Genomic DNA, 12,756 nt, shown 5'->3' with positions numbered 1-12,756 from the left:
AAGAATTCAGTATATAATACATATGACATTCAAAATTTATGTGTTAATACACTGTTTATGTTATCATTTAGGCATCCAGTCAACAGTAGGCTATTAGTAGTTTAGTTTTGGGGGAGTCAAAAGTTCTATGCAGACTGCACAGGAGTCAGTGCCCCTAACCCTCATGTTGTTCAAGGGTCAACTGTATACATAAGAGTGAAATTGCTGGGTCATATGATAAATCTATGTGCTTCGAGGTATGCTATTAGTTTTAAAAATATCAACAGAAACATGTTTTTGTTAACCAATTTATAGTTTACTGTCTCAGGACATAGAATTAAAAATTCAGAATCATCTCTTACTTGGAAGAGTTTGCTTTAATACTTATAAGATGCTATAAGATTCTTCTAAATTAAGGAAAACTCATTGTAGCAATTAACATACTTCTGGGGTCTACTTTTGTAAATCACATATACCTCTGCATTTATCTCGTAAAAATAGTTCACCTCATATAACCTCATTTAAGTTCTTCATATAATCATTTTTCCTTGACAATAAAAGTACCGTTTGGATTAAAAAGATTATACAAATTAGAATTTTTTTGCACTCACTAAAGCTTATTACAAAAATTGCCTATATCTGTTAGAATATATGTACTGCATCCAGAAGAAAAACGTTAAATTACAAATAGGCAATATTATCATATTTGGTTTCTTTAATTTTATATATGTTTGCACTCTGGGAATATAAAGCTTACCTTAACTCCTGTACTTCCATTAGGCATCTTTTGCAGCTCATAGGGAAGCCTGATCTTTTCAGTTTGCACAATGGGATCATCAAATGATCGCCCATGAAGCTTTTTGAAGCCATGAATTGTATTTCTTACATTCGTTACTATCTGTTGGCAGTAAACACTTTTATTTCATCAGTTACTTAGAGAATGCAAAACAAACACTTTGTTAACACTTGAGAACCAAGTCTCTTTATCATATACCTCCAAGTTCCGAATTACACACAATTATTCATCTTTCTGTTTTCCAACTGATAGTAAAACTATACAATGAGAGTGTACACTCTTCACTATTGTCTCCCAAGTACTCCTCCTATCCTAGGAATGTTAGATTTAAAAGTAATGTCTTCAAAAACAAAAGAATAAAACTTTTCAAATACAATGAAAGTCTACAATTCATCTCTCTGGTTTTCATTAACACTTTGGCTCTAGTGAGTTAAGACATTCATTTTTTATTTCTTTCCACTTTCATTTTTGTGTTTTTAGTTAAACTATGTTTTCTATTACCCCATTTTTCTTTTCCACTCAATATCTCATTCTTTGTGAAATTTGTCGTGTACTATATACTATAGTGTTCCCATTGCTGAAAATTGCTCCTAGGCTAGAAAAACTCCTTCCATGCAGCATGGTGCTAAGTTAAAGTACCGTTATTTGTAAATGGCTTATATTTTGGCAAAGCTTTTTTTTTAACCCAAGAACATGTAGTTTAAACTACAGAATATTACTGAGATCTCATTGTTGCTCTCCTAAGTGACCTTAAAAGACAAATAGAGCTTGATTGTCATTCCTGAGAAGAAAACTACAGACAAGCTGAATTACCATGCCAACCTCTTTAGCTTTTTATAGTTTACTTTCTTCAGAGACTGGTATCTATGATATACTTAAAAGATCAGCCAGAATGTGATGTAAACTTTAGTGATGGGGTCATTCTGGCATAAACTCAACAGTTGTTTATCTACAATATCAAAGTAGAAAAAAAGATAAAAACATGTTCATATATACACCAATTATAAAATAACCTTGACAAAAACTATGAGAAAAAGTATCCTAGAAAAATGAGTCACTTATTCCTATAAAGTCATGAGGAAAAAGGTCCCATTAAACAGTTATTTTGTAACAAAAAGAAGAGGACCCAGGTATATATTAAAATGTAACAAGTAATTGTTAAGGGCTCTTGCTTCAAGGCAATAAAGTCCAAAGAAAATGAACCTATAGCATGTAATGTTAAAAATGAAAATGTTCTACTCATAAGTATCTCAGAGGCTTAGAAATATGAATACTTAAACAGCTTCCATGTAAAGTAGTGGTAGCCACACTGGTTACTTTGGAAATTAGTTCATTTTTCCTACCTTCTTTTACAAAGATACTACTCATATATTGCTGAAATGTATATTCTAGATAGGATATCATAAAAACTGACAATACAGGGAATAACTGAAGTAATATGGTACTACACACTAACTTCACCTACACCTAAAAAGCCTTTAAAAGAAAATTCAAGACATTTTACAATCTAATGCAAAATACATCTAATAAAATACAACAATGTTAGGATCTGTCATATTCATTCTCTTTTTTTCACTCTTAATTTACATAAAATGGGAGCTTAGTTACCAAGATTCTATTAATTTTTCCTATAAATCAAAACATCTATGTTAACAAGTTACCTGGCTCTTAGCTGCATTTCCAATGGCTCGAGTTCTTGATCCCAAAGATATACAGGCCCTAAACAGGAAATAAACATTAAGTCTGTTCCCATGGTACTTTCATATTAATGTGCCATGATTCTACTTATCATTATACAGAAATGAATTAAAACAATTAATAAATTATGTTTTTAAATCAATTATTTTAAAATTGGTTACTGAAAATCAGAATTTGACAAACCTTCATAAATAATGGAACAGTGGTTAGAACAAATGTTAGAAGTTTTAAAAATGTGTTTGCTCACAGCTGGTAATACTATGTTGGTCCCCAAAATTGTTTTTCACATTCTACCAGTTTATGACCTAATAAAAAAATTAACTGTATTCAGTAAGGCCAGACTGCTTGGATCTAAATCCTGGCTCTGTCATTTAACAGCTAAGTAACCTCGTGGAAATTACCTAACCATTATTTGCCTAACCAGTTTCCCACCTGGAAGAGAGTGATGTTAATAATACCTAGTCACAGAGTTTTGTGAGGATTAAATGAGTGAATATAGGTAAATGCTTTGAAAAATATAGTTGCTGTTTTTAATTGCTGCATTTAAATGTAATTCTGCTTATAAAAGCAAGTGTAGAATAACACTTTCATCAAAATACTATTTTATGTTTTTCAAGAAAGTAGCTTCCATGATTTCAGTTGTAACTACCGCTAACTTCTATTCATTCAATCAACAAATATTTACAGACATTGTGTGTATACTTGCTAAAATTACTGTCCTTGGAGATAATTTAGTCTATGGAAAAAATTCAACATAGAAGATTATGAATGATACTAGCAACAAAGAAAATAAGCACTTCTAGATAATAAGGCTTAGGAAAAGCAAGTAGAAGGGGTGATTTCTGAATTAAGACATGGAAGAAGAGAAAGCATTTTAATACCTGTTTCGTACCATTCCTGATACATAGGTGTATGCCTATTCTCAGTATGATAGCCAGAGCAATCCTCTTAAAGACTAAGATCATGAACTCCTTGGCTGAAAACCTTCCAGTGGTGTCCATCTTACAAAGTAGAAGTGTAATCCCCCCAAGAGTCAATAAAACCTTTCAGAGTCTGGTCCCTGGCTGCTCTTCCTTGTAACTTCAACCTAGGTGCACTCGTTTCCTTGCTCTTTCTAGAATACAGCAAGCAGACTTCTGCCTCAGGGCATTTTTACATGCTGTGCTCTCTTTCCGGAACACTTCTAAATATAGTCACATGGCTTGCACTCTCACTTCTTTCATGTTTCTGCTCAAATGTCAGCTTATCAGATACATCTTTTCTGACTGTCTTACATAAACAACATTTCTGCCTTTCCCCAACACATCTCCTACTGTTTACCTCATTTCAATTTTCTCCATAATGTATCACCATCTGATACAATTTACTTATTGATGAGCTTCACAATTTACTGTGTGAACTCCACAGAGGGTAGATGTAGTATGCCCTCACTGCCTTGATCTCTTCTATCTAATATGGTAGCCACTAGCCACACGTAGCTAGTAAAATTTAAACAATTCGGTCCCTCACCATTAGTCACATTTCAAGTGCTCAACAGCCAACTTTCAAGTGGTTAACAGACTCATGTGGCCACTGGGTATACAGAGAACAGAATGTATACAGAACAGATGTACAGTAGAATAGAAAATTCTACTGAATAGCACTGGCCTAGATCATTATCTGGTACACAGTAAAGGTACTTAATTGAATGAATAGAAAATTGGTGCAATTACTCTAAAGGGTAATGCTTTTTTGCAGACTAGGAAGAATACAACTTGGCTACTTTCATAGGACATTTTCATAGATATTACTGAGGCCAGATTATACAGGGTGTCAAATGACAGATTACAGATTTGTAACTTGTTTCAGTAGGTAATGGTATTTGATTAAAGTAGTTTTTAAATAATGGAAAGAACACTCCATATTTGTAAGTAACACAAACTGAAGAGGAAAGATCCCAGAACAGTGTTTTTCAAAGGCTGAACTAATTTTACCACTTAGTTTTACAACTGGCCGTATTTTTAAAATTTCAACTTTCCCTTGCCAATTTCAATAATTTCACAATTACTATTTACAGCTCTTCTATCACTGAGAAGATGCTAAGAGATACAACAGCTGAATAAATGATGAGAGGACAATCACTTTAAATCAGTGGGTCAGCTTGGTACATTGCCAGTCTGGCTCTGAATCAAATTATCAACAGCTGAGCAACTAGTTTCGACAATGGTTGCCAAGATGTCCATAAATCAGGATTTCTCAACCTTGGCCATATTGACATTTTGGGCTAGAAAATGCTTTGTTGAGGGAGTGAGGCTATGCTGTGACTCTTAAGATTTCAGGAGCTTCCCTGGCCTTTAGCCACTAGCTGCCAGTAGCACTCCCCTCACCCCACTCTCAGGGTGATGATAAAAAAATATCTTCAGATATTGCCAGATGTGCCCTTGGGGGCAAAATCTCTCGCTGAGAACCACTGCCTTATACCATCATTCTCCAAATAATGTTCTGTGGAATACAATTCCTTAGAGATTCAAATAAATTGGAGAAACATTCTTTCCTTGGAGCTTTTCAATGCCTATAAACAAATTAACGGATCTAAGAAGTTCTGCAGTAAAGAAAACATCTGGTTATTATTTTCCAAATTTAACTATCTAGAAAAAAGTTGCCCTAAAAAGGGGTGGGGGAGGAATGTTCTCAAAAGGACTTTTTGTTGCCATTTGCTTTCTAGCTTGCTACTTAAAAAAATAAGACTTCTAGGCATATATAACTTAGCAACAATAAAAACTTTCCAATCTTTCAATATGGACAATGTATAAAATATTTTAACATATTAAAAAATTTTTATTAAGCATTTCCAAATGTTATTAGTAAACATAGTTCATAGATTAGATTATAACTTGAAACTGTTAACAGAAATCACACATTTGCATATGCAGACTATTTAAAAAGCTGATTAGGTATATTAAATTATATTATTACACTATCAGATTAGATATGTAATTTGAAAAGCTGTTTATTGTACTTAAAATTAACCAGGTCAAAGACAAATAGAAATGCTCAGTAATTTTAAAATTCTTTTAATCTTGATTGAGGAGTTTGCAAATTACCACTTGCCACCATTTTTGTAATAGTTATATCAGAACACAGCTATGCTCATTAATTTATATTGTAGTAACCACATACTAAAAAGATTTTCAATGACATGTTAAACATCTTAAACTAATAAGTTATTATATAATTTGGACTTATCATTCCTTGCCTTCTACAAACTTACCAGAATTTCTCACCCACAAATTCAAGGCAATGACTGGAGAGTCATTTTTTTCTGTTGTGGATAATGTTCATACCAAAAGTTGTGACAGACCTAGCTTTAACCATGCTAAAGTGTGAGCCACCTGCCTTTCCACTCATCTCAGCACAAATTAAAAAAAAAAAGTGAAGGTGTTCACTGAATTTTTTTTGTCAACACTAAACATAATGTCCATTAATAGTAGTGCACCTATAAATATTGTATAGCTATTAAAAGAATGAAGTAAATTAGAGCATATGTACAAGTTTGAGATGTCCACAATGTATTTTAAAAAAAGGAACTGAAAAATATGTATAATTTTACTTTTGTTAAAACATAAATAAAAGAACATCCCGGTTATCTATATATACTTGCATAAAACTAAAATAAACACATTAAAAGTTTAGGAGGTGGTTTGTAAGGGACAAAAGGTTGCAAATACTTTCTAGCTTGCATTTAAAATATTTAAGGTCAAAGTTAACTTAGGATCATACAAAACATACAAACAAAATCAACTGACGTAGTACAAAGTATTACTCATAAAAAATGTAAAAGCTGCCTCCTACCCTCAAACTCCTACCACTGTAAAAATGCCTCCTACCCAACCATAGCCACTGCTAACCTCTAGAATTTGGCATTCTCTATGTATAAAAATGTTTAAGACCCCAAATTAAGTGATTTCTACTTCTGTGCATTGAAGAAGACATATGACATATCTGAGATGTAGTGTATAAATATTTTCCCATTATTCATACACTGGTCAAGAAATAGGAGTAAAACAAAAGACAGAAAATTAAGTCTGAATATTGTCTGGCCATACAGAATTTTGAAGATAAAACAACACATCTTACAAAAATCTCTTGAAATAAGCTGCATATAAAAAATCCATTTTCTATATTGTAAAATATATTCATGAAAACTCAAAACATTAGACTATGTATTAAAAGCATACACTCCATATTTCTGCCTCCAAGAAAATCCATTGTTAGTAGTTTAGTCTTTCACACCACTGTCCTCCATATGTTCATACTAACATATTTTATGTATGATTTTTCAATTAATTTTTTAACAAAATACAATTTTACATGTTCTTAAAATAACTTTAAAACATTCTAAAACAAGATTATTTCTTAGAAACTAGCCCAAAGTAGATGAGTTTACTGATACTAGAGCAAAGATGCTTTGCTCAACAAAACTGCCCAGCCAGATACTTTGTCCCTTTGATCATTACATTCTCATTAACCTAGTATGTATACAAATCCTTATGCCAATAGACAATGGAAGAAAATTGGGGTTTTGGAGTCAGATGCCTAAAATTGAATTCGTTTCATTGCTTACTAAGTTCTTGACCAAGGTACCTTAGCTTTAGGTTTCTAATGGAAAAAGATAGCTAATATTACCAAACTCACAGAATTGGTGTGATAGGTGTAACAATGCTTGGCACACGGCAGTCACTATTATCAATACAAGCAGCATGTTTTAGCTGATTATGTGCTTTAACCTGATATTAAATGAGGATTCTTGGCTGCAGTTTTCTCTTCTCATGTGTGAGACTAATCAGTTTGATATAATTAAGCCTAGGATGGAAATTCCAATTCCCACATCTGCACTTAATTGAACAATACAAACATATCTAAGGCCTTAAAAATGCACACTCAGTAATTCAACTTCTAGGAATTTATTTGAAGGAATTAGGGGCAAAAATTTAGTCACTAAGATAATTATTGCAACACTGTTTATAAAAAGAAAATATAAACCTGAGTGTCCAATAGGGGATGAATTAAATTAAGGAAATATACAAACACTAAAACTAATAATATAAAATGTTTTACATAGAAAGAAGTTACCAAATAGAATACAAAGTATAATCTACTCCTGAAACACACATAGAGAAAATCACTTGGAGGTTTTATTTCTGAGTGGAGGAATTAAAATTTTTATTTTCATCCTTTAAGTGCTTGTATTTTTATATTAAGCATGTACTATTTGTGCAATTTTTAAAAAGAAAATGTTCAGGAAAAAGTGAGTATTTTCCTATTCAATTTATGCATGTTAATTTCTTTTTTCCTCTATAATTAACATAAACCATATGTGAAGATTAGTACAAGCATTCCAACTTTACATAAGGTGTATCTAAAGAATTAATAGTTTAAATTACTCACTCTTGGTCCCTTAACTGTAGGTCAAAACTTAGGCAATTATCTTTTTCATTAACTGTCCTTCTTGACTTACAATGTATACATAACCAAATATGTTAAAGAATGAAACAAATGTGAAAAGTATGGACACTGAAACCAACTAAACTGAACATTTCTTTCCTCTTTCTACATGATCCTTTTATAATGTATTTGCGTCTTAGAAATACCTGTGTCATTTTACCTTGATATCAGCAACCTGAATATGGCAAAAACATTTTGAAAGAGTCCATAAATATTTTTTAAATACTTTGGTGTATTAGAAAAATTACTACAAGTCCTCTGTCAAAATGCTTTTTGCCAGATAGGCACTCAATAAACAAATGTCTAGGGATCATAAAGCACTGTTTTCACTCAGTAATTTAAGCCCCCAAAGTAAATACAGTGTAAGAACACCAGACTATAGTGAAGAACTAATTCAGTAACAAAAACTACATTCCTGAAGTAAATGACAGCACTCAGTCATGGAAAGAAGGGCAGAGTTATTCATGCAAGCTAAGTGAAGAGAATATGATCCTTCCACGTTAGGAACTTCTAGTTTGGATTAAGCTAATTAAATCTAGATATTAGTAGTGGCTCTCTTACACGCATACCAGAAACATCATATTAAATCCCAGCCACACAGACTTAGCCAATGCACTGAAGAATAGTAATGAAGAGAGTTCCAGAAGACTCAAATGAGCAGCCTAATTTTTAAAAGAACTCTCTTGTTAAGTCTGGCCAGGCTCTTTAAAGAGTCATGGACTCACTACTAAGATACCTGTGCCTGGAACTACAGTATCTGCCTCACAGTTCTGATTTTTGGTCTTTTTAGGATAAGGCTTTAGGGATTAGGGGAATGTCCATACTACCTCTCACTTTTTCTCCACATGCTTAGTCCCTGATGCCAAAGACTGTTTCCATTAACCTTTACTATGCTGAAAGGGGAAAGTGCAATTTCCTGCACCTTTTCTGGTAGAAGCCCAGATCTGTTGTGGCTTAAAATCTAGTATAGATGAAGTCATTAACAGTTCACAATTACTGTTTCCACCTCTCATGCGTAAGAGCCAGAAAAGCATGTAAAAAGGAGAAGCAAGAGTTCTACCAGTACTATTAAAATTGGCCTATGCTCATATTTGAAAATATAAACAACCACAATTTCAATATAACTTAATGCAAATACCTAGAAAAAAGGTGTTTTAAAGCCTTCTAGAATATTCTCTGGTTTCAAGCACAGACTGCTTCAAGTAAGCTACTCTGCCACATCTCCTTGACATATTTTTAAATTATTCATAGAATTGTAAACATTTAAAGGCTTAGCTTAACTCTGATCTTGGTTAGTCTTATATTTAAAGTATTATATTTTGGACCATACTGAATAGTCAAATTAATATGTTTAATCACCTTTCCATGGAAAGAATGAACAGTTGGTTTATTTATAAAATTACCAGTAACAGGCACCTACAGTAAGAAGCTAGTTTTTCATATCCCTGTCTTCATTATATTCTTTGCCAACAAACTTCTCAGACCAGAGAAACAATGGAACATGTGGAGACATGTTTCTATGATATAATGCCACTCTTTCTAAGTCTTTCATCAGGTGTTCATAATAGAGTCACTCCACAGTCATGTTTTTACAGGACAGCTGCCTCTGACTCTCCAACAGTTCATTCCGTTGAAAAGCTTTCGATAGGTTCTAACTCTACTACTTTCCATTAATAGACATATTACAAGAGGCCAACAACTCCCATCCCTGATTCTCTCCCTTTTAATGCACCATTAATTAACATGAGTCACAGTCTGATTACCTCGAATTCTCAAGGACACTAGGGTAAAACCCTGCATACACAACTCTCAAAATAAAAAGGCTTCTTGGGTCAGATGAACCTGTAACTCATCTTCTGACGCGTGCAGTCTAAGTCTTCATTTCTTACTTTTCTGAGAGAAACCGTCACGCAGAGAGGATGGGGAAAGGAGGAAGGGTAGAATGAATTCTCCTCAGCTAGTGAGGGATGCCCGCTCACGGCGAATAATCCTACTAGAGGTAACCAGAGGCTCTCTCTCCAGTGTTCAGGACTTCAAGGTGGTCCCCACCAATCCCTTTCCCCGAAACTAAAAAAGCAGGGTCGCTGGAGATGGGGGTGGGAGGAGGAGGAATGAGGGGGGCGCGGGCGGGCGTGGGTACAGAGAGGGAGATGCGCAAACTGTTAAGAGTTAAGTCTCTTGTCCTTGAAGGAAAAGCAGCTTTGCGGAGCGAGGACGTCCACCTGCCACCTGGGCCCGCCAACCAGCGGTCTCTAGTGATTGCAGCTGCTGGGCTGCACCTGTCATCTCAGGGGTCGGGGGCGCATCAGGAGAAACCAGCAGGCCAGACCAACGTTAAGCGTCGGGAGAAAACGTTTCTTAGGGTCGGGGTTATGACCAGACAAGGCACTTACGGGGTACACCTGTCGCTGTACTCATTGGCGATGGTCTCGATGCCGCCGCTCCTCGCTACAGCGATGTAGCAGTTGAGAAAGCCGAGGTCAATGCCAACCACAGACATTCCGCCGCTAAGCGTCGGGGTGCCGGTGCTGAAGCCTCCTTCGCGGAGACCGCGTCCTCTTCTGGGCTGTTGTTCCTGGAACTGCAACTCCTACGAGAAGCAAGGGAGAGATGACTCACAGTCTCTACGCGTTAAATCTGGGGCAGCGCGTCGATGAGCTGCAGCAGAGATAGAGGCCGTCCGCGCCGCAGCCTCCGCCGCCTGTCTCTCCACTGCGGTTCCACCGCCTCCAACCGGCAGTTACTGAGGTTTGCGCCTGCGCGCTCGGTCGCCAGGGAGGCGCGCGAGCCGCTGCTCCAAGCCGGAAGCTGCTCCAGGCCTTCGGCCGCTTCCGTCAGCATTCGGGGAACAGTTGCCCGAAGAGCTTTGGGTTCGAGAAAGATCTGGAAAATGGAGGTGGCTGAGCCGGCCTGAAATGGGAGAGAGGAAAGGCGGAGCGTGGAGGATCAAGAAGGAGAAGCCTAGGGGAAGCGGAGTTGGTTTGTTCGTCATCTCGCGGCCGCTAGGCGCACTGCGGCGGGGCTAGTGGGGAGGCAATTGCCGCGCCCGCGGCTAGCCAACGTGTTCGGAAGCACCTCTTTGGCTGCTTTTGGCAACTAGGGGCATGCTCTTCACAGCGGCAGGGTGCTTCCGTGGCGTGCCCCGGGTCGGGCGCTGACCCGGTACCGGCTCCATGCTCTTTCCCAACAAGGGGCCCGCCCGGGTTGTGAGAACACACCCGCCGGCCTCGCCGCCACGAGAGGCCCATGTGCCACTGGCCGGGTGGTGAGGCGCCCTTGCCGCCAGCCCGCCCGCCCGGTGAGGTGGCGCCCGCTGCGGCCTTGCCCCCAGGGGTGCCGCTGATTCCAGGGAAAATGAGTCCTTTTCGCTTCACAAGCTGGTGTCCTGTGTGCGAGTCGATTGAACGAATTTTAGGATTTTAACAAATTTCTTTGAAAAGCAAAAACCAAACTTATGTCAAGGAGCAACACACAACTTTCCTTTCATGTAATTTACTTCACACCATCTAAAGATGCAGTCTCCTCCCTAACCTTTACCCCCAAAAATCAGATTTACAGGAAAACGACCTTAGTCTGTGCGTCTCTATGACACCAGCCAAAACTGCATCGCCTCCAGCCCCTGCCCTTTAGTCTGCAGCAAAGGAGCTTATTGTGGTCCAGCTGTCTGCCTAACTTCATTTGACCAGTATCTATTGTCTGCCTGAAATTTAATGAAGTTTCAATTCACACCCAGTTTCGCTGTCCTTTGCTGCCTTACTCAGTTCTCCCAGTGTCTCCCTTTCCTTCCCACCCAGCTGTTCCTGTGTTTCCTCCTTTGTATTCGTTGGTATCTTGAAATACACTTTATTACCAGTTTCCTTAGTACTCTTATCTCTATTTGTCCACCTCTTAAAAGGATTTAAGACTTTTTACTACTATCAGTGCTGCAATAGCAGTAGCCGCAAGCGTGACCAAAGCTCCCGCCGCTGTTGCTATGCGGACATGAAATCCATTTTCAAGGGCAATGCTCAGGATGCTGAAATGTATGGTATTGGCCCTGGTCTTTCTACAGTGAAGAATCACACTTCTCTTCAATTTTACAAGCACAGAAGAAAAGTAGTGGTTCTGGGTTGACTCCGTCCTCTGTCCCGTGGGACCGGACTCGTAGGGGGGTGCTTCCCAGCAGGGAGTGCGAGCAGAGCAGGGACTGGGCACTGCCTTGGTCACAGAACCTTGGGCTCCAGCTCCTGCCGGGCGGCGTAGGGCTTCTACCCTGTGTCCTTTGTTGCCTCTTCAGCTATCATCCCCATTTAGATAGATTTATTCCAGAATATTTTGAAACTCTCCTAGGACCGTATTTTTATCCATGCTTTGTGTGTGTAAAACTTGAGGGTGTGAGATAATCTATTTAAAAAACACCTAAAATATCGGTGTAAAAAGAAACAGTTGAGGTCAAGAGCATGGAATTGTCATCACATTCTTTGCAATTACTGGGAGGAAATGAAATCACCTAAATAGCTAAAAGCATGACAGGCTTTGGGATCATATAGGTTGAATCGTGGTTTTAGGCTCGGTTAATTTTCTAGCAATAGGACTTTTGGCAAGTTACATCTTCAAGTCCTAGGTTCAAAATCTGTAAAAATGAAAGTTATACCTACTAGGCTGCTTTTATGATTGAGTAATGTAAGCATAGCAACAGTGCCTGGCACCAAAAGGCCAATAAAAGTTATGCTTAGCTGCTGTTGAATATAGAAATATTAATTTTTCTATATTGATCCATGTATCCAGAAACCCTGTTGTACTCCCATAAATTCTAGTAT

General features: G+C 37.4%; 1 protein-coding gene across 1 annotated transcript in view; it reads right to left on the bottom strand.

Annotated features, from left to right (window-relative positions):
• The window catches only part of HSPA4L (heat shock protein family A (Hsp70) member 4 like), a 56,922-nt gene extending 46,252 nt beyond the window's left edge, over nt 1-10,670 (bottom strand). The window contains exons 1-3 of the mRNA XM_036922954.2: nt 10,351-10,670; nt 2,437-2,494; nt 737-877 (exon numbers count right to left, since the gene is read on the bottom strand). Of these exons, the coding sequence (XP_036778849.2) occupies nt 737-877; nt 2,437-2,494; nt 10,351-10,457 (306 nt within the window). The 5' untranslated portion in view covers nt 10,458-10,670. The remainder of the gene's footprint in view (nt 1-736; nt 878-2,436; nt 2,495-10,350) is intronic.
• Between the last annotated feature and the right edge of the window lie 2,086 nt (nt 10,671-12,756).

This window comes from Manis pentadactyla, chromosome 5 (assembly GCF_030020395.1).
Source record: "Manis pentadactyla isolate mManPen7 chromosome 5, mManPen7.hap1, whole genome shotgun sequence".
In the NCBI taxonomy this organism is placed as follows: domain Eukaryota; kingdom Metazoa; phylum Chordata; class Mammalia; order Pholidota; family Manidae; genus Manis; species Manis pentadactyla.
The sequence above is the reverse complement of the archived record's forward strand: the minus strand, read 5'-3'. Positions and strand labels throughout refer to the sequence as shown.